We start from the raw sequence: 21,725 nt of genomic DNA, 5'->3' as shown, positions 1-21,725 counted from the left end.
TCAATCAATTCAAAAAAAAATACTACAATACTATTATAAATTACCAAAGTTGCAAGAACAAATTAAAAAGAACAAAACCAAACTAATTCATTGAATGGCATTACTATAACAACACAAATACACAATCCACATCATTAACGAAACTTAACTTTCTTTTCAAGTTAATCATTCTCTAAGAACATAAATTCTTTTCTGGAGTCCCACTCTTTGTCTGCACAAAGATGTGGTACACAAGTATCCATATTTGCTCAACACACTTTCTATTTTTGAATTATTGCTAACAAAACTTTAAACAGATGCCATATTTAACATAGTACCTATAGAATGGAAATCTATGGAGTCGGCTATTGGACGTCCTTGATGCTCTGGCACAGCAATTGCTTCTTCAAATTTAAGTTTCATAACAGCTTTTTCACACTCCTTCAATTTCTTTGATGCATCAGTGTCATTTGGGCACATTTTCTTGACCTATTTCAATATAAGAAAATCATATCAAACACATTCGGACAGTATATGCTAAATAATATCATAAGTGAGGTAATCAAAGTTGTTATGAAAGGGCAGATCAAATAAATAAGAGAATTGCATGACTTTAAAGATCTCACAAACAACACCAAACAAAAAGAAATATTATTTTAGAAACATGAAAAATGAAAGCGATGAGTACCAACCTATATGTATTCAGCATTGTAGCAATACCACAGTTTTATATTTAAATGAGCCATGAGCTGCAACCTTTTTAAGAAAACAGACATTTATAATTGCATATAATTACCTGCTGAAGATCTTTTAGAGCCTCCTTGAATTTTCCCATAGCAAGATGAGCTGCACCTCGCCTATAATACCCCTATAACAAGCAACTATAATCAGCACACAGAAGTTTTGGTAGATAACTAAATGCAAGCAAACCTAAAGTTCTAGGAAGTGAAGCACTTGATCATGTCACAGGCGAATCTTCAGCATCGTCTCTTAGGACCCATTCTAGGGACTACCTTATTCTAACAATGTTAAAATTCTACAACTGACATAGTCCAATACTCCAATCAGAAAGGATCCACACACATAGACCACTACAACCTTTATTTAAAGTGCACTTGATTTTATGATTAATTTGACCAATTATTTCAAAAACAAGATTACAACATTAACCATTTTACTTGTCAACCAGAAATTTACTTAACAGGCCTATCATTAAGATCTATGAAAAGCACATACGAAACCATGCAGTTAGATAGAGATGAGTTTAAGTAAATAGTTACCTTCTAATGCAACGGCAAAGTCACCATGGATAGTTCCATGCTCAGATGCCAAGGGGTTTGTTGCTCCAATCAACTTTTGGCCAGTTGCAACAACATCTTTACCCTCCCAGACCATGGCAACAATAGAACCAGAGATAGTGTATTAGACCAATCCATTAAAGAAAGGCTTTTTAGATAAGTCAGCATAGTGCCTTTAGGCATAAGGCTAAAAATTTGTGGAGTTTCTAAGCTAAATTGTTAGCACGTGTGTTAAGTAGTAACAAAAACAAAAGAAGTTACCTTTTCAAGTAAAATCCCTTCTTCTCAAATCTGCTAATAATCTCCCCAACCTGAAACAGAAAGTAGTTTTCTTTCAAATATTATAAGGGGAAAAAGAACAATATTGACCTACTTTACAAAATAGCTACCTTCATCAACCTAATTACTAACAATTTTAAACAATCAGTAATGAACAAATAATTAAAAAATCAGTAATAAATAACAATCATCAATCAACAATGAACAAAGAATAACAATCAACCATGAACAATGAACAACAATCATCAATTACTAGCAATTTCAAAAAATCAACAATAAAATAATGAACAACAATCAGCAATGAACAACAATCAACAATCAAGCAACAAATATATAGAACAATAAAATTGAATGCCTGGCTCGGAGGCTCCATAAACTCGGCGTGGAGGAGACGGTGCTGTGGGTGCTGGGTGCTGTCCGCGAGGGAGAAAACGGTGCTGTGGGTGGCTGGGTGCTGTCGGCAATGACGCAAACGGCTGCTGTGGGTGCCGTCCGTGAGGATGCTGTCCACTGTGCTGCTGCCCGCGAGTCGGCGATGATGCTGTGGACGGTGGAGGATGACGGTGCTGGGAGGAAGGGGTTCGGCTGGGGTAGTGGGGATTGAGGCTTGAGGTTTCTTCGCTGGTTCGGTTTGGGTTTTTAGCATCAGAACCGAAAACCGAACCGAACCGCAAAAAACAGCAAAATATAATTTTTTTGGTTTTGTTCGATTATCGATTTGTTCGGTTTTTAATTTTTTCGGTTCGGTTGACCGATTTTGTTCGGTCCAGATCAATTTTAAACACCCCTACACTATAGTTGTTCCTAGACATCTTTTTGTTAATATCTCAGTTGTCGAGCATAGACGTGACATGCTGGAGAGTCCAACAGCTAACTTAGCTGGTACGATTTTAATTTATACCCCAACTTGGTCTCTCCTTTTATATTTAATCCTAACATCTCAAATCTTCAAAAAACTTAATTCCATCTTCTTCTCCTTCAATATTTATACCATAACAACTCTATATCACTATCCAAACTTGTTTGTACCAAAATCAATTCACCTTACTCTTCAATACTTCAATTATCCATTTAGAATCTCAGATTTTTATAATACAACATTCCCAAATCCTTTGTCATCATGACACCCCTGCAACCTCCCCATATTCAAACTACCGTAATCTATTCCCAACTTCATAGCTTGCAGATTTGAATTTGGAGTGGCGGCCATGACTATAAGAGCCTCTCCTACGTCTCTCAAGTTTCATTTGTTATCATTGATTTCATAAACTCTAGAAAGATCCAAGTGGACGTAGAGAACAGAGTATCATGGGTTAAAGTTAGTGCAACTGTTGGTGAACTTTACTATAGCATTGGCACCTAAACCAAAATTTTTTACTGTTACAGCAGATGTATGCATTACTGTAGGAGTTGGAGGACAATTCAATGACAGTGATTATGGATTCTTGATTCGAAAATATGGACTCTCTGTTGATAACATAATCGATGCTCACATAATTGATGTGAATGGCATGTTTTTTGATAGAGATGCCATGGATGAAGATCTTTTCTAGGCCATTAAAGGTGGTGGTGGAGCAAGCTTTGGAGTGATCTTAGCATGGAAGATCAAGCTCATTCCAGTTCCATCAACTGTGACACCGTTCAGAATTCTCAAAATGTTGAAACAGAATGCAACGAAGCTTGTTCATAAAAGGCAGAGTGTGGCAAGTAGACTTGACAACAATCTAGTCCTTAGTCTGTTGGTGTAGACGGTGAATTTAAGCATTAATATAGGAAAGTTGACTGTGCAAATTTTGTTTAACTGTTTATTTCTTGGAAGTATTAATATGCAATTTTCTTAAAGTTTTAGTACTCCTACCACCCATTAATGTATATCACGATTCACGAACAAGGAGAAGAAGAAGAAACCGACGAAGAAGAAATAAAAATTAACTTTTCTGAAGATTTAGAAAGTTAGGGTTAAATATAAAAGGAGGAATCAAATTGAGTATAAATTAGAATCGTGCCAACTAAGCTAGTTGTTGGACCCTCCAATATGGCAAGATGACGTTACGTCAGCATTGCGGTAGTTGAGTCATCACCGAAAAGATGCTTAGGAACCACTATAATGTCCGAAACTGTATTTGGAGGCTATAATTGTGAAATTGGGATATCGAAGACTACATCAGATAATGGCCTGAATCTTAGAGACTATTATAGGAATTTACTTTTCATTTTCAATATATAATCAAACAATATAATGCGGGACTAATTTGCCAAGTATAATAAAAATTTAAAAATAATTTAAAAAATTAAAATTTGTAAAAAACTAAAATGTTCGATTAAAAATTGATTGAAAATATTCTAAAAGATTAGTGTTTATTATTATAAACTTAATTTTGATGCACTATACATAAATCTAATAACATTACCTTAATAAAAATAATTATTTTTTATATTAATTTTGTAAATATTTTACAATGTACGTGTATCAAAATTAAACTCTATTATTATTTAATAAAGTTACAATAATCTCCAAAATATTTAAAATTTTTATATCATAAATAGAGTTAATACTCAAAATGGTCCCTAAAATTTAGGGAAAGACTCAATTTGGTCTTTGAAATTCTAATTGACTCAATTTGAACCCCAATTTTTAATAAGTGACTCACGTTAGCCCTTTTCTTAATCTCCATTAACAGCACGCTTACTTGGAACGTTAAGTGACACGCAGGCTTGACACCTAACCTTATTAAACAACATCATTTCTTCATTGGCGCGTAATCTCTCTTCAAACGATATCCTTTTAGCTATTTTGGGGTTAAAATTCAACAACACTTCATTACAAATGATCAAACTACTCAAACAAGGAAACTCTTATTTTTCTTCTTCATTCTCTCGCATGCACCATACTGTAGAAGATCAATGTCGCAGCTAGTGTAGGTTGCCGGCAAAGTTCGTCGCACGCGTTCCCATTTGCTAGACGAGGAAGAAGAACTTGCGTACAACCGTTTCTCCCAAAAAGGTTAGTAACACAAGCATTTTACGTTTGGATTCAATATTATGTTTTATGTCTTCTTGTAGTTGGGGTTTACAGGCCATTGATTTGTGCTCTATTTGATGCTCAAATGGATTGGATGCATTGTAAAAGTAGATAGTTTTAGTTATTGATCCTCTTCTGTTAGGATTCTTTTTTTTTTTAAAGACCGGTTATGATTAATGTTAACTGTGTTAGAGAGAAGAAAGCACATCCAAGTTAGTGAAGTCTACCACTTATTTATGTACCAGTTTTTCCTTATAGATGATTTCAATAGCTGAGCTTTTACTGTGATTAGTGTTAACTGTGTTTTTTTGACAAATAATTTGGTTAAGTTTTTTATAATGATATTTTTTTTTGAAAATATAAAATGAGAAAAATTCATAAAATGTGTAAATAGATTATGTTTGTCAATGTGATAATGCGTAGCTGTTAATTATAGATAGCAAAAAATTGTGTAGCTATTGTTACAGGGAACACTTTTGTATATGAATTTTTACATTTTCTGTTCTGAAAAAGATTGCTTGGCATGTTTGAAGGATTACTATGTGTTCATAACACACGCAACGGAAGAAAATAACGTAATCCTAAAGATCTATTTTGTGCTTAAACTTTATTCTAATAATATATATATATATATCAGATCTAAATACCTTTAGACGCTTTAGTAAAAATCACTTTCTTCTTCGATGGTACGAAGGCGCTATGCGTATCCACACCGAGACCAATCTTTGCTGTCAACTCATTGACCAATGGACATCTGATCTAAATTGAGAAACCTTTTGCAACTCTTTGTACACCATAAAATTCTTCTCCAAGAATTAGGCTCACATACACTTATGTGCGTAGAGGTAAAAGAATAAAACTCTTGTTATTCTCTCCTCGTCCATTTCCTCTACTCTTGGCATACATATATATAGTATGAGATTTGTTACTGATTTTAAATTTGAATCTCAATTCAAATTTAAATCATATCTTGAAATTCTAAATCTGAATCCTTTAAATTTATGAATCATATCATAACTCAATTTCAAACAGAATCAGTTAGGATCTCATCCAAATTTAGAAATAGAATAACTAATTATTCTCAAATCTCATTTAATATTCTCAATTATCATATTATTATTATATTCTTGGTGCTAGCAAAGAATATAATAATATTCCATTTGAATTAATATAATTATTTATTTGATCAAATCAAAATAATAATTAAATAATTCTAAAGTAAAGATTAGAACACTCGTTAGTGTGTGACCCCATAGGTTCAATACTAAACGGGTAGTAAATTAGTAATACTAAATTTACTAATCAAGGTTGGCGTCTAGCAACACTCCTCAACGACCCGATAGTATGAAGTAATATATTTTTACTAAGAACCTCAGAAGAACAAAGTATAATTCCTTCCATCTTTCCAGCTCTTGGTTAACCCTTAGAGTATGCTTTAATTGTCAAACTCTAACTTGTTACCATTATTATAATGAACTGTGAATGACTTAAGAAACTCGTTTCTTTATTCATTCAATCTCCTTGGCCAAGGTTTTATTCATCTCATTCATTATAATCATAGAGTTCAAACTCTTTACCGAGAATTGACGGATTCCTTATTGACTAATCATTAATTCTACAAGCATTTAAATCATACCCAATATCCATTCAACTAGCACCCTAGGGTATTAGGTGTCCGGAATCAAAGTATAATAAATACATTGTTAATTACTATGACAGTCGCAGGTCAAAGGAAACTCTATTACTATGTTCATCTTGAGAATATCCTATTGACAAATATGCGGTAATTATAACCATTAGGAATTCTCAGAGTGAGCCAGTTCAATGGTCATATCCCTATATGCACCATCTATATATATAATTTAATAAATGAGATCTATTACTCTTCATCCAATGAAGACCATTATATATATATTGATCTTTCTGGATTATTAATATCCTTTTTAATAATCCTATGACCAAGAACAATTTAGATTAAATTATAAAAGATTTATCTCTCAATATTATGATCACTATCACAATGATAAATCTCTAAATTTAATCAAGGACCTTATTATATTAACATTTTAATATAATAACAATAACAAAATATTTGACACGTGATTGATTGGATTGTGGTCATACTACTTATTCCCAACAATGTTAATGTAGAGTCAGCTGATGCATGATATAAAAAGCCTTGGATATTGAAGTTAAGTTGTTAATTGTTTGAATTATATTTGTAGATGGGTGATTTGATAACCATCAAGGTTGTCAAACTCGCGAGTCTAGGTAAACTCGTGGAACTGACCTAGACTCGACTCGTAGACTCGTATGAGTTTACCTGTTATAATTTTTTTACAATATATATATATATATATCGTGTATAAGATATATGTTTACTCAAATATAGGCATTAAAACTCAACAATTTCAACATAAAAAAACATAATAAATTAACATAATACTACAATTATAACAAGTACTCTAGAACACACATTCAAATTCTTCAGTTATTATATAGTTATCCACTAACAGTTGCAAAGTTATCCACTATCAAAGTTGGTAAATTTAGATTTGAGATTTCAGAGTTTCAAACATTCAGATTCAGCAACAAGTAACAATTAACTAACACTAACAAGTAACAACTACAAATTACAAGAAGTAGCAATTAAGAATAGACTAAACTAACACTAACAAGTAACAACTACAACATGTAGCAATTCAAACTTTTTTTTAAATATACCTGAATCTGAATAGCTGAATGGAGTAGGCTCAGTTGAAGAACCAGGCATTGTTGTGCTGTGCAAGCAGACAAGAACGAATGGCGACAGAGTACACGACTAACCGGCAGAGGACACGACGAACCGGCAGAGGACGCGACGACCGAAAGAGGATGTGACGAATGACAGTGGCGTGGCGACGACAGATGCTCCACGAGTTCACGAGCTTCGATGCATAATAGAGTCAATAGAGAGCAGAATGAGAGAGTGAGAATGAGAGAACAGCGGAAAGAGAGATGTAGTGACGAGCTATTTGGGGAACGGCAAATGGCGAACGGCGGCGAGGGACAGACGAAACGCGAAGAGGGCTTAGAAAAGAGAGTGACTGAGTGAGTGCGGCGAGAAATGTGAGGGATTTAGCTGTTTAGGGTTACGTTCATACGTTGCTCCCTTTTTTTTTTTCTCTTTTTTTGGCCCAAAACAGCTCCATTTTTGCGAAAAAGGCCAAACAAAGCAAACTCGCTGACTCGCCCGTAAACTCGCGAGTTTGACCGAGTTTATGCGAGTTTGTCCGAGTCTACCCAAAAATGAGTTTGTCTCCGAGTTAACTCGATTCCACTACCTAAACTCGTAAACTCGTACGAGTTTACGAGTTAACTCGAGAGTTTGACAACAATGATAACCATTGTTTATCATTACGGAGGCAACTTTGTTACAAATAATGATGGAAGTTTAGTTTATGAAAGGGACAACACGGATGAATTAACTGGACTGGATGAAGATGGATTGGATGTATTTTTACTAAGGGATTACTACAAAGAGTTTGGTTATACTGACATTTGACATTATTGAATGTTGATGGCTTATTCTTAGTAGACCTTTAAAGAGTGAACTGAGAGCACTTTCACATGACAAGAAATTGTTAGAGATGTACTATTTTACAAAAATGAATCAAGGAAGAGTCCACTTATATTTTGAGTATAGAGTTTTTCAACCTCATAATGATGAAGTACCTGAGTTAATAGAGTTTACTCCCATTGCTCCTGAAGAAGACAAGGATACACCTATCACCACACCAAATCCAATAGGAAGCCCAAATGATGTCTCAGCTATGAAGTCCAATGAAGAACCAGCAATCCAGGCCCAACTCGAAGCACTAGTCCAAGCCCAAAGAGATCCACCAGCTCAGGTCCAACTTGAATCACTAACCCAAGCCCAACCTAATCCACCAGCCAAGCACAACTTATCTAAACCCAAGCTCACCTCAACCAATTCCACCACCACTAACATCAAACCTAAACCCAAAGGAGAAGGTCAGAAAACTTTAAGAAGAAAAGGAGAAAGGAGTTGATGAGGAGCCTTCGAGCAGTAAGAAGTCTAAAATTACAACAAAGTTAAAAAAGGTCGGCAAAGAATTCACTTGTACCTATTGTGGTGCTAAAGGACAAACAAAAATAAGTTGTGCTCATAAAAAAATTGATGATATTGCCTATGCTCTTGCTACTGCAGCAGCAACTGTTGTAGCTAAATCCAAATCCTAAGATGGAGCTAACACAAATGCACCAAATGATGCTGCGGCAACTGCTGGTATACAAACTGTGGATGCTTCACAGGCTTCAAAGATTGACATCACCCAACTCACTGTTTCACCGCTAGAAATTATAGAACAAGTAACATTATATAACACATTAATTAATTACATTGTGAAAATATCATGTGTTTATTCTTAAACTATCAAATACTTTCAATTATATGTAGGTGCCTCCACCTCCACCTCCACTCACAAGGCTAGATAAGCTGCTGCATAAAGGAAGAGCAACTCCAGGTGTAGACCCAACGCAAGGAGTTAGTTATGGGACAGTGTTAAAGTTGACAAAATTTTTGAAATTTGTCTCCACTTCGGACACCAAGAAAGAAATAGAGATAAATTATATTGTCTTTTGTGGATGAATTGATAAATGTAATCTGAAGTTGTGTTTTGAGGTTATTTTGTGCCTATTTTGTGGCTGAAGTTTATGTCAATGGTTGTTTATGTCTTTTGTCATGTCTTGTACAAGACTTTATTTTGGAACCTTTTAAATAGTCCTTTTGTTTGTGTTTGTAATTATGATACTCTAGACATCATTCTTGGTTTATCATGTGTTACAATGGTCATTGTCATGACTATAATTGACCTATAAAATCAAATTTAAAGGTTTATTATTATATATTTTGCAATTCAGAGATTTAGTATATATATGACAAGTTAGTTCATTAATATTATTTGCAAATTTATAATATACTTGATCAGTCTCTTGTTTATCCTTACCATTTTACTTTTATAGGTTTAGTCACAACTTCCAATTTATAGAATCGTATATATTTGTAATATCCTCACTAAATTTGCAGGTTTAATCACAACTTACAATTTATAAAACAGATTTATATTGAAAAAAATATAATTGTAATGACATTAATTCAATTTCATTCATCACTTTCCTACACTCAAGTCATAGCCAATGACTACAACTACAAATAAAATAAGAGAAAAGCTCAAAATACTATTCCATACTTTTAAAATTCTATTTCAGTGTCTATTACACTAATCCTCCAATCCACATTCATCTTCCAATACTTAATGCTATTTTCATTTTCATGTCTCCGAATCATGTCTTCTTCTTCCTTACCATTTGTCTACAGAAAAAGTTCATACCATTTATTTCCAAAAGTCTGTCACAACAAGAACCACAAAATAAATTATGCATGTATTATAAAAAGAAGATGAAAATTCAAGAAGGAAGCCATTCAAGAACTTATATTATAGTTTGGACATCTAAAAAATGGTTTCTCTGGATTTGCTTCTGTTCCAGATAAGTGAAAAACAGGACGCATCCTATAGCCATACCAGTGTGGAACCTTTCCAACTCTAACTCAATTTGAATTCTTTTCCAAACTTCCATGTGAATGAGGCCTGTTGCAGCTTCCGGAACTTTGGCGAGTACTCTTCATCACTTCATCATCTTCTCTAACATCTAAAAAACAATATCAATTTGAAAATTTGACACTTGTTAGAGTTTTATGTTCATCAAAAGGGGCTAGTTAAATCTAAAATTTTTTTTCTATGTCAGCAAAGTTTTATCAGGCCACATAATGGATCCACGTGTCACTTAACATTTCAGGTACCGTGTTGTTAATGGAGATTAACAGAAGAGCTAACGTGAGTCACTTATTAAAAATTAAGGTTCAAATTAAATCAATTGAAATTTCAGAGGCCAAATTGAATCTGTCCTCAAATTTAAAGATCCATTTTAAATCTCATAAATAGAAGTTTAAAATTTGTTTAGAACTAATATTCTATCAAAAAACTATGGTATATAAAAATTTTCTATTTTATCCTCTAAAATACAATGTTCTAAAAATTGGACTGGACCGGCTGGTTGAACCGGTCCAACTGGAAACCGACAGTAAAAAAATCCGGTCCGCCTCTAATAACTGTCTCTTGAAAAATCGCCATCAAACTGTCGAACCGGTCAGTAATCGGTTGGTTAGACCGGACCGATAACCCGCCGGTTCTTGATAAACGACGCTGTTTTGATTTTTTTGAGGAAAAAAAAAAACCCAATGTTGCGTCAATGCGTTTACAGTTTACACCCTCACCCCTTCCCCCAACAACCCCCCTACCAAATCGTGGATCACTCTACTCTGAAGCAAAGTTAAATCCCCAAACCAAAACCCTAGGTTCTCCCTGCAACATTTCTGCCGCAGTGCTGCCGCGTCCGTGCTGTCGGCGTCGTCCGTGGCCAAGCCCTCTCTTGTAGCTCAGCGTCCTCCGTCCGTCCTCCCTGGCTTCTCTGTTTATTGGCTTGGAGAAGCTCGCCGTGTCGTCGCTCGCCGTCGTCTCCCCGGTCGCCGTCCGTGTCTCCGTCGAAGGTTAGTGTCACTGCTTTCACTTCTTCAGTTCTTGTTCGTGTCTCAGTCTTCTCTCCCCAGAGCCTCTGTTTGCTGATTTTTAATGTGAAATTGTGAAATTGCTCATTTTTGCTGATTTTGTGCTGCTGCTCTTTCTTTACTTCCTGAAATTTTTGCTGAAATTTTCTTGTTGCTGCTAAAATTGAAAATCAAATAATTGTTGAAATTTTTTTTAGGGGTTAGGGATTACTTGTTGCTGTTTTGTAATGTTTGTTGAAATTTCAGGTTAGTGTGATTAGGGATTACTTGCTGCTGTTGAAATTTTAAGTTCAGTGTGACTAGGGATTACTTGTTGCTGTGTTTTAATGATCGTTGAAATTTCAGGTTTAGTGTGAATGTGTGATTAAGGATTACTTGCTGCTATTGAAATTTCAGGTTCAATGTGATTATCACTTGTTGCTGTACTTGCTGCTGTTGAAATTTCAGGTTCAGTGTGACTAGGGATTAGTTGTTGCTGTTTTGTAATGTTTGTTGAAATTTCAGGTATAGTGTGACTAGGGATTACTTGCTGCTGTTGAAATTTCAGGTTTAGTGTGATTAGGGATTCCTTGTTGCTGTTTCATAATGTAATAATCAAGAAGCAATTGCTGCTAACAATGCATTTGTGATTAATAACTTGCCTACCAATCCTCCTATTTTGATTTTGTTACTTTTAAATTTGCTCCAGTCCATTTACAGATTCATAAACACGGATGAAGTTGCATTTGTTAATAACTTCTATGTTTCATTTGCTTTTCTAGGGTTTTTAATTGATATATAGCTTCAATTCAGTCACTATTTTTTTTGCTGATCTGCTAATGGTTTACCATTGCTGCTTTTACAATTGCTGCAGCTGAATAGTTCCTGTGCATATGTGTGGACCATTTATTTAACGTACATGGCAACTTGAGAAAAACCAGAGCCATACATTTGATATAAGGCTTAGCTTTTAGATTTGTATATTTAGTATTTACAACCTAAGCAATTTCTTTCTGCTATTATTATTATTATTATTATTGCTTACCGTATCTGTTTAGTAGTACTTTAATGTACTGATTTTGCTGTTTCTAGTGTTTAGTTTAGTGTCATCACTGCCTTGCTGAATGATGTTGCTAATGTACTGGTGTTGCTGTTTTAGTGTTTTGATAATGTACTGGTGTTGCTGTTTTAGTGTTTTATAATGTGTTGCTGTTTCATTGTTGCTGTTCAATAATATACTGGTGGTGTTGTTTTAGGGTTGCTGATGTACTTTGGATCTTTTAATATTTATATTAGACTATAATTATATTCTAGGGTGTTTAATTATAATTTATATATTATTTTATTCTAAAATGGTTTTTCCGGTTGAACCACCGGTTAGACTGGTTGAAACAGTAAACCAGTAAATCAGTGATTAGAGCGGTTCGATGACCGGTCCGGTTCTCAGAACCTTGCTAAAATATTAAAAAAAGCAGACAAAGCAAAAGAAAACCAGAAGTTCCTATGGAGGAGACGAAGGTGGTGACGCTGAAGCCAATCGAAGCAACTCCGTCGACCTTCGAAGACTACGGTCAGGTCATCGAGGCTTCGCCGGACGGCGACGAGTTCGGCCCCCATGACGCTCAGTTGGAGCTTTCCAAAGGGATTCCCAGGTTCCCTTTACCATCACCAATTTTTTACTCTCTAATCAAGCTTCAATTTTTATCAGTTCACAAGTATTCTAATTCCCTTTTGATACACCCTTTTGCTCCTTGTTTATTCTGGTTGGATCTTTTTCTGTCTGCCTAATTAGCTATATATAAAGTGCAAATCTTGGATAATGAGTATTATTAGAGGTTTTATTCAACTATAGATTAGTTAACTTGTATTTGATTAATCAATGAGAGGTGTTTTGTACAAATCTCTGTTCCCAATTTGTGTTATATTGGCAATATGTGAATACATAAGCATGAATTCTTACTTCTGATTCTGCATTGCTATCCATAGTGTTTGTCCACTAGTTTAGTTTAGTTAAGTTCAGTTGAGATAGTGATTAGATTCCTTAATTTTAGGGTGATTTTGAGCTCCAACCTATGCTCCAACTTCTTGAAATGACTTGGTATATAACAGGTTTTACATCATGCATATCGAAAATCGTCCGCTGAAGTTTTCGAATATTACACATCATGCAAGTGTGACACAATGCCTTGGTTCTATTGGTGGCCATGCTTGGTATCTTGGAGTTGCTAAGCCATCCATTGTTGAATCAGATGACATCAAGGATAACGCTGGAAAGAAGATTGTGCAATCACGATGTGGCCATTCGTACGTGCCTCCTGCCATTGATGATGTCCAAATCTTCAAGGTTTCTGGCTCCAAATTTCTTAAGCTTAATCGCGGGACATGGCATGCTGGCCCTATATTTAAAGAAGATGCAATGGACTTCTACAATCTGGAATTGAGCAATACAAATGTAAGTTTTTGGATTTCCACTAAAACTGAGACTTCACTTCTGCTTGAGATTAGCCACAAGATTTAGAGGGAAATGAAGCCAAGTTTGATTGTTTTATTTTATCTTTTTGTTCATGCATAAGGTAGATTTTTCATGTGACTTAATTCTATGTACAGGTGATTGATCATACCACACACAGCTTCAAGAAAGATAATGGAGTGGTCTTTTTGATCGATGATTAATATCATAGCTTCCTCAAAGCATTTCAACTGATTATGTATACTGTGTATAATGTAATAAGAGTATAATACCACTCATGATGCTGTAGTACAATTTATGAAATTTTAGTATTGTGCTTCCATTTTACATGAGTAAATGCTTTCCTATGAGGTTGTTGACTATTTAAATAAGAGTATATTCTGATTTGCCGTCAATAAGAACTGAGCTTGTCTATGGTGAAAAAGAATCCCTGATTATGATAGAATTTAGAAATGGGTCATTCATAAAATTCATAATAGTCATCAGATATATAATATATTGAAGGATACAATTTTGTTTTAGTATCAAGATAAACTTTCTCAAAATATGTGAATAACAGTAGTTTTGAAAAAGTGACCAAATAAAAGCCTTAGTTTATTGCAAGATGAATATTGGAAAGAGTTGTTCTACTTTGATTTATTTCCAGAGCACATAATCTGATGTAGAATGCCATAATACGTTGCTATGAGAAGAAAATTGTTGCTGTGACACGGAAATGAAAGACTAATAAAAAGCAATCAATCTCCACTGTAGAAGTTTTACAGCAAATAACTCTTGAAATGAGTACTATGCAAATTTGTGAATCTAGCATTTATAAATCACAATAAATTCACCAAAAATAAACTATATCAAGAGATCACACAGCTTTTGTTTACTGAGACAGATTGCTCTATCCTAAAAAAGAATGAAAATAAAGGTGCTATAATTATCAGAATTTTCAATAGAAGTTGCTGTCCTATCTGGCAGTGTTTCAACAATGACTAACTCATTCAGCAGACCCCATCAACTGCAAAAGAAAGAAATTAAGATGGAACTTTATAATTCATTTCAGAGGATATTTATACTAAAATATACGGTGAGTAGTGTCTCTCACCTTGAATATATCTCCAAACATCCCCATGGGATTCCTTCTCTGTACTCCAAAAAACTTCTCTGCAATGTCATCTAGCATCTAAATCACAATTTTTGCATGTCAATTGCAGCATTTTAGCATCGTGCCAAGACAAAAACGATCAATAAGTATCGAGTTCGAGTGTATTGGATGTGTGATCCAAAATCATTCGCAACCGCTCACTTTTATTTACAATATCAACATTATATTAAAAAAAAGTAAGAATCACTGGTTGCACATACTCATAGAACACATATTAAATGTGTTTGAGGATCATGCAAGTTAGCCAACAACAAAAGATGATAAAACTAAAAATGGCTTGGTATCGTGAGTTAGCTGACCTCATGGAATGCAGGTTCCCTGTCAATACTTGACTTATAATTTACTCTCAACATATTAAAAAGAGGCAAAGCATCTCTCTCCATCCTACACCAAATTAGAAAGTTACGAAAATTCAGAAAAGTTCACATGTAGCATGTCCAATGAAACACTACAATAGAAAGTATGCTTCATTATTTCTAAACATAGAACACAAATTGCTCAATGAATCAATGAAGGATCACAGGCAGCTTACGTTTGCAAAAGATAAGTGATGAACTGCATTAACTCTGACTTTGGGAACTCAATCTCGGTGGATTCAATTTGTGTCTTTACCTCTTCAACTAGTAGGTTGGCATCTCTCAAATTACCTTGACACAAATACCTGTCATGCATTAGGAAACCACAGAAAAAATAAATAAATAAATAATCATAAAAAGAAAAGGGGAAAAAAATATCTACGGACTAGAATTGCAATGCAAAGAGCAAACGTTGTATAAGTATCATAAGGGAAAGAGAAAAATGATCATGTAGGCAAGGAATCCTAAGTGAGAATTAATTTCTTAGTGCCTTTACCTTAAAACCGCTCGAGCAATCGCCAGATCATCTTCACCAGGATAGCACTATAATATTATGGAAAGCATATCAGTTTAACCTTCCTCCTAAGCTTATGCCAAGAATGTTTAATTTTTTCAGAAAGGATAAGTTCAAAATTGCTTGCAAGTTTGCATGTCTCAACAGAATTTGTGAAGCTCCTAGCAAGGAGAAAAATAAAAAAGGCATGGAAGTGTGTACCTTGCCCAGAAAGTTCACCAGAGTAGAAGCAAACTTCTTTGGATCATTTCCTCTCGTAAAATGATATGTTACTTTACCTATATCCTGCATTTAAAAGGTGTATTGATATTCATTCAAGTGTAAGTGAAGCTTTCCACAGCAGAATGCAAATTCATAGATCTATCAGCTCCAAAGAAGAATAAAAATGGAGCTGCTTCCCTCTTCCAGAAAAGAAATTCTATCTAAACCCCAGAACCGTAAATTATATTTTATTTCAAAACCCAATTAAAAACGAGCCACCATTTCTTACTTTTCAGACATTATCCACCGCTTTATCTGCTATGCAATCGGCATTTACATTATTATCTAAACTGTGTTCCAAAAATACTTCCTTCAAACAAACTGAGAGTACAGTGGTGAAGTTTATATTTCCTCCTCTCATCTTACACCTAATTTCTTTTTTAATTTTAACATCTGCCAAATTTCTATGACGGACAGTAAAACAAATCAGCCCAAATCATCAATGTTTATTTGTGTTACGTCAATTTTTTAAATATTCAAACTAGAAGAACTTTTACATATCTCCACTGACATGAGTTTCCCCCCACCGAAAATCATGCACAAGACAAAATTCAAACACATGTTGCCAAAGCAAAAGGGGCTTGAAACAAACTCTAGAGACACAGGTATGGTCATTAGATTTAAGAGGAGTGACAATGAACAAGCACTTGAAGCACCATTTTGAAACATACCGCCTCAGGACTTTCGGAATATATGTATTCGGCTAGCATAATGTGCAGTTCAGGAGATCCATTACTATCTGCTCCATATTCGGCTGACCATCTGAATAGTGAATACAATACCAACCAAGCCAGAAATATTATTCAGAAGGAACATGTGATTTTATATATGGGATAAACTTAAACAGCACATATGCTGGATATTTCTATTTTGTGAAGTCTCACCTGATAGCAGCTTTTAAGAATGAGGAACAGCCTTCAACACGTGCCTTTGCCGTTCCGATGTCTTCAGAAAGCTGCTGCACATCATCAACATCCCACAAGTGTTGTGGCAGTGGAACCCGAGGAAACGCCTGATAGATTTTCTTGACAAGATCTATCATTGAGATTCATTAGTAATAAGTAGCAGATTTCATTGTTAAATATTGAGAGAGAGAGAGAGAGAGAGTAATAAGTATGCATATTTCTTTTCTACACTGACAAAGGGAGACCTTAAAATTATTTAAGTTTCAACATACGTAGACACAAAAGAGTAATAAAACACTGATAAAAGACAAGGTTAGAGCGCACCAAGTGTTTTTTCATCATAAGGAATTTTCCCTTTCACTAAGGTCTCCACATACATTGAAGCAAGCTCTGCTCCGCATGTAACCTTAAATATAGAGAAAATGAGAAATGGAGCATTAGGCTTTGTCGTTTGTCAAATGTAAAAATCATTGAAGAACAATTCATCATAAAAATTAAAAATTGATTCCTGATTTTAAAATATGTGAAAATTAAATAGAGCAATCAATCTAAATAAAAGGACTCATGATCCTCCATCAACCATTTTCCCTTTCCCACACCAAAAATGAAAAAACAAAAAAATGAGCTCATAGAGTCTCTCACAAACATCACAACAAAGGAAACAGTCATGCACAATCAACATCTACTTGTCTGATACACTTGCAAGGAAACTAGATAATAGTTATCCTATATGCCTAAATAAAGGTCATAAAAGTATATCTAGAAAGGCATTGATATAGAAGATGTACAACCTGCCCATGAGTCAATTGAAGGCAAGCTCCTGAATGTAGGATATCTAATGCTTCAGAATACCTCTGAGCAGATACATATCTGCAGCAAGACATTTTTTCTTCATCAATGTTAACAACTTAAAATTGATGCACATGTATTAGTTAGTGGAGAGTTGGAGACCAAAGTAATGAAACTTCTCAAAATTATCCTCTTATGACTTAAACAAGCACATATCTATTTGGACGATATAAGAAAAGTACACTCCACATATTAGAAGAACAACAGGTTTTATTGGAGAATAAAAATACATAAGCATAGGGGAAGTTATATCCTAAAAGAAACAATAACAATGCAAAAAAGAAAAAAAGAAAGAAGAACATCAAGTAAAAGACTAGCAAAGCACTGTAGAGAGTATGTTACACAAGGGACATAACAGGGAAAAGACTATAGATCCATGAAAATTCCAGCAACTCAATCCACCTATCGGCACCAAAAACATCATAGGTTGTATACTGCCTAAGAAATTACCTTCTTTTCTCCTCCCTAAAGTCTAAAGTGGCATATAAGAATATATTCCAAACTCTAATATCAAATTCATGATTCACCAAAAATAGCAAAATCGTTCACCACATGAAACTACATTATCCAGTTCTTGAAAGGAGAGTAATTTATGGTTCTATCTCTGCTGAATTGCCTCCTACTGATGTTAAAATCTTCCTTCCATTAAGCTGCAAAGGATTAGCTATTCAAGGCTATCGGCTACACCAATAAGCAACTGGCTATCTGATTGCTTTATGAGCTACTGCTATAAAGTATACACTTGAAAACAAAAGAGAATAACAACTGCAAAACTAATTACTCGTGGTTTAAAAGAGAGTTGAATACAATTAGTGGTAATAACTAATAAGTAAAAGTTAGAAACTGTATGAACCTGGCACTAATCGATTTGTACATTTGTTGAGCTCCATAACAGTTGCCCTCATTTATAACTTTCTCCAATTTTTCAATATTCTGCATTTCAGCATAAGAAATAGGAAAATCCTTAAAGAAAAATGACAATAAAAGAAGAGCATATGCAACACAATGCTTATAAGAAACCTAGCCCTTAAAAAAACAGAGACATTTGCAGAAACTGTGTGAGGTAATATGAACAACCAAAGATGCAAATAAGAAGAAGTCACAATGGGACCACAGTATTATTTATTTATCCAATTGTTTTGCATGAAAATACGTCAAGAGTGTGCAATTGTCACTACTGTAGAATAGTGCTACTGCTCCATGGTGCAAACACAGGATTCAACAGTAACTAAGAAGATAAAAGGGCTTAAGAAAACCAGAGAACGATTCAAAGGTGAAGTAAATGAGTAAAACGTAACTCATCCTATGCAGAATCTGTTTCCCTTTTAATCTAAACCTTTTATATAGTAGCAACAAAAGCATACTCGCTAGAAATAAAAAAAAAAATAACATAATAATAGTAATAATAAATCAAAACAATGTCTTTGTGATTCAAGCAAATCAAAATCATCCAAAAACATGATTTTTCAGCCAAATGCAACATCGGGTACTGCAGCAGAAAAAACGTTACAACAAAAGTTTCCTCTTTTTGTTGTTAAAGAAACAAAACCAATATAAAATCAATAAGCATTAGAATTATAAAAAAACAAAACTTTTCGTTCCACTTAGACTACACAAGATGAAACCATGAAAAGGGCTAACTTACTAGGATGAGATTTTCACTTTTGTTCAGTTTGGACCCAAAAATGAAAAGAGAAGATTGATGGGTATCGTACCTCTTGAGCCGGAGGTAGTTCTAATCTTCTGGATCTATGCCGCGACATGGCAACGATGATGCTCTTTCCTGCAATCCCCTTTTTGATGGAGCTCAAGAAAAATTAGAGCTTTTCGGTTTTTCCAAATGGAAACCAGAGAAAAATTGAGAAAAATAAAAAAAAGTTGCCCTTTTGAAAATAAAAAACATTTTCTATTTATATAAGGACCAAAGGGGTAATTTTGGCTTTTACCCGAGGGACTAAAATGAAAATTTTGGAGAAGCTTTTGAGGATAGAGCGAGGTTAGAGAATTTTGGAGGAAGATGGGTGGCGTTGGTGCTATGGTGAAGGGAGCTTCATATTCATATGCTGTGTTTTGTGGTAGCTTTTTGAGGTCTCCGAGGTTAAGCTTTAGCATTCATAACAAGAAGGAGAAGTTGTTGAAGTTCAGGAGCTTCTCATCAAAGAGCACATGTTCCTCTCTCCAACCACCAGATGTGTCTCGTTTGGCAAAAACAGCTCAAATTTCTCTCACCCCAGATGAGGTTTGTTTTCTTTCTTTGTGGTATCATGTGTTTTATGTTTAACTATTTTGGAGTTTGGCATTTTTTTTATTAGTTTGTTATTTGCAGGTTGAAGAATTTGCTCCAAAGATTCAACAGGTGATTGACTGGTAAGTATGTTTCCGGAATCTTACTATTGTTGATAAAGCAATGATAACATCAGTTAGAATTTAGGTTTTAGTATGTTGGAATTTGAATTTAGTTTGATTGATATCTTAATCTTTGTTATATATAACTCATTTGAATTCAAATTATGAGGGTTTGTAAATTTGGTTGTTCAACAATTCATTGGTTTAGCCAGAGAATTTGCTACTTTTCTTTAAACTATGTTTCTTATGTGTTAAATTATTTGAAAACATCAAAGTGTGGAACAAAACATTCAGTTATGGTATAGCTAAAACCCAAGGAGGAATTGAGCAACTGTTGCAAATATTGGAAGCTTTACATTTTTGTATCTTAGAGGAATTTTGCTTGGTTTGATTATATGGATTGGTTTGTGTTGCAGGTTTGGGCAGCTTCAAGATGTTGATCTCCAAAGTGTTGAGCCCTCCATTAGAGCAGGTTCTCAATATCCTTCATCATTACTTTTCAGCTACTAGTGTTCACATGCTTATCACTTTGATGAGTTGCAACATTTGCACACCAAAAAATATGGTGTTTTTGAACACCAAATCTAATCCAGTGGTGAAAAATAGAAGTTTTGAGTGTTAAATGGATGCCGGATTAAAATCCGATAGTGATAAAGTAGGTGTTGCCACCGAGTACAAGAATTTGGCATTCAAAGATCATTTGTCCACCCGGATTGCAAAACAAAATGCAGCTTAAGAAATGGTTTATCCTAATTGATTCTCTTAAACATCCTAGTAATTACTAAATGAAATAAAATTGATTGCCTTTTAATAATTCAAGACATTGAGAGTAAATACGACTTAATTTAGAATGTAAAAAGCATGTTTACAGTTTATGATGAAAAGGATATCTAATAGTTGTCCGGTTCCATCATAAATTGTTACTGTTTAATATTAAACGACAATAGCAGCAAAACTTTATCCCACTAACTAGATAAGGCCGGCTACATGTATCGAATAATGCTATTGCGTCCTATTATTTATCATGTGTGCAGTTACTACTTTACATTCATTTGTTGGAAATGCAAGTTTGATGCTATTGATGTCATTTAACCAATTTTTTCAACTAGTTTTACATGGTGGAGTGATTGATGCTGTTCATATAATACATCCTTTTCTTTTCAATCATTTAAGAGTGTTTTCCTGTTCTCAATAAATTTTTCATTCCATGGTATGTGTTCTTTTACACGAGAGCAAACTAGGAATGGAAATAGGATTGATCATTGGCTTGCCTTCATAATTGGTAATTCCTAAACTTGTTTTTTCTAACGATATCTGCAGAGACCGAAAACAATTTGCGCGAGAATGTTCCGGAAACATTTGATCACAGGTGAAAATGAAGTTATCCATTAATCATTATGTTTCAATTGGACATAGTTGAAAAACTGTTGATTCAAATGTGTTGGTTTTCGGTCTGTGCTTCACAGGGATGCGATGATTGGTGCTGTTCCAAGCTATGAGGAACCGTATATTAAAGTTCCAAGGGTCTTAAGTATGGACTAAAAACTTTGTAAAGGTACTACTTGATTTGATAGAAGGAAACAAGACTATGGTTTTGTACTCTGCATTTCTGGGTTCTTTTTATTGGAAAATGATCTAGCTCTTAATCTATATAACATTCATTTTTGTCATCATGAGTTTGTGTCC

At 34.4% G+C, this 21,725-nt stretch overlaps 3 protein-coding genes and 1 long non-coding RNA gene across 6 annotated transcripts; 2 read left to right on the top strand and 2 right to left on the bottom strand.

Moving 5' to 3' along the window:
* Window positions 1-118: 118 nt before the first annotated feature.
* LOC130950590 (uncharacterized) lies at window positions 119-1,577 on the bottom strand. Its single transcript, XR_009073642.1, has 3 exons — window positions 1,260-1,577; window positions 776-847; window positions 119-468 (listed from the first exon to the last, which is right to left on the bottom strand). It is a non-coding gene; the product is annotated as an uncharacterized LOC130950590 (long non-coding RNA).
* Window positions 1,578-10,909: 9,332 nt separating this feature from the next.
* LOC130951929 (uncharacterized) lies at window positions 10,910-14,070 on the top strand. 3 transcript variants are annotated; one of them, XM_057880679.1, is made up of 5 exons: window positions 10,910-11,188; window positions 11,603-11,653; window positions 12,567-12,837; window positions 13,295-13,637; window positions 13,793-14,069. In XM_057880679.1, exons 3-5 carry the CDS (start codon window positions 12,689-12,691, stop codon window positions 13,856-13,858), a joined length of 558 nt encoding a protein of 185 aa, XP_057736662.1. In that variant the 5' UTR covers window positions 10,910-11,188; window positions 11,603-11,653; window positions 12,567-12,688; the 3' UTR covers window positions 13,859-14,069. The 3 variants fall into 3 exon arrangements, with proteins under 3 accessions (XP_057736662.1, XP_057736663.1, XP_057736661.1); XM_057880680.1 differs by lacking the exon at window positions 11,603-11,653 and having other exon boundaries at window positions 12,661-12,837; window positions 13,793-14,070; XM_057880678.1 differs by lacking the exon at window positions 11,603-11,653 and having other exon boundaries at window positions 10,911-11,188.
* A 301-nt stretch (window positions 14,071-14,371) lies between these two features.
* Window positions 14,372-19,628, bottom strand: LOC130950730 (protein GET4). Its single transcript, XM_057879291.1, has 12 exons — window positions 19,409-19,628; window positions 18,547-18,626; window positions 17,636-17,714; window positions 17,169-17,250; window positions 16,824-16,974; window positions 16,611-16,701; window positions 15,880-15,963; window positions 15,661-15,707; window positions 15,341-15,469; window positions 15,108-15,192; window positions 14,749-14,826; window positions 14,372-14,661 (listed from the first exon to the last, which is right to left on the bottom strand). Exons 1-12 carry the CDS (start codon window positions 19,454-19,456, stop codon window positions 14,641-14,643), a joined length of 975 nt encoding a protein of 324 aa, XP_057735274.1. The 5' UTR covers window positions 19,457-19,628; the 3' UTR covers window positions 14,372-14,640.
* Window positions 19,622-21,712, top strand: LOC130950731 (glutamyl-tRNA(Gln) amidotransferase subunit C, chloroplastic/mitochondrial-like). The gene is made up of 5 exons (XM_057879292.1): window positions 19,622-19,932; window positions 20,020-20,060; window positions 20,456-20,511; window positions 21,360-21,408; window positions 21,506-21,712. Exons 1-5 carry the CDS (start codon window positions 19,711-19,713, stop codon window positions 21,579-21,581), a joined length of 444 nt encoding a protein of 147 aa, XP_057735275.1. The 5' UTR covers window positions 19,622-19,710; the 3' UTR covers window positions 21,582-21,712.
* The last annotated feature ends 13 nt before the right edge of the window (window positions 21,713-21,725 follow it).

Source organism: Arachis stenosperma, chromosome 9 (genome assembly GCF_014773155.1).
Source record: "Arachis stenosperma cultivar V10309 chromosome 9, arast.V10309.gnm1.PFL2, whole genome shotgun sequence".
Classification (NCBI taxonomy): domain Eukaryota; kingdom Viridiplantae; phylum Streptophyta; class Magnoliopsida; order Fabales; family Fabaceae; genus Arachis; species Arachis stenosperma.
This window is presented reverse-complemented; position numbering and strand designations above follow the sequence as displayed.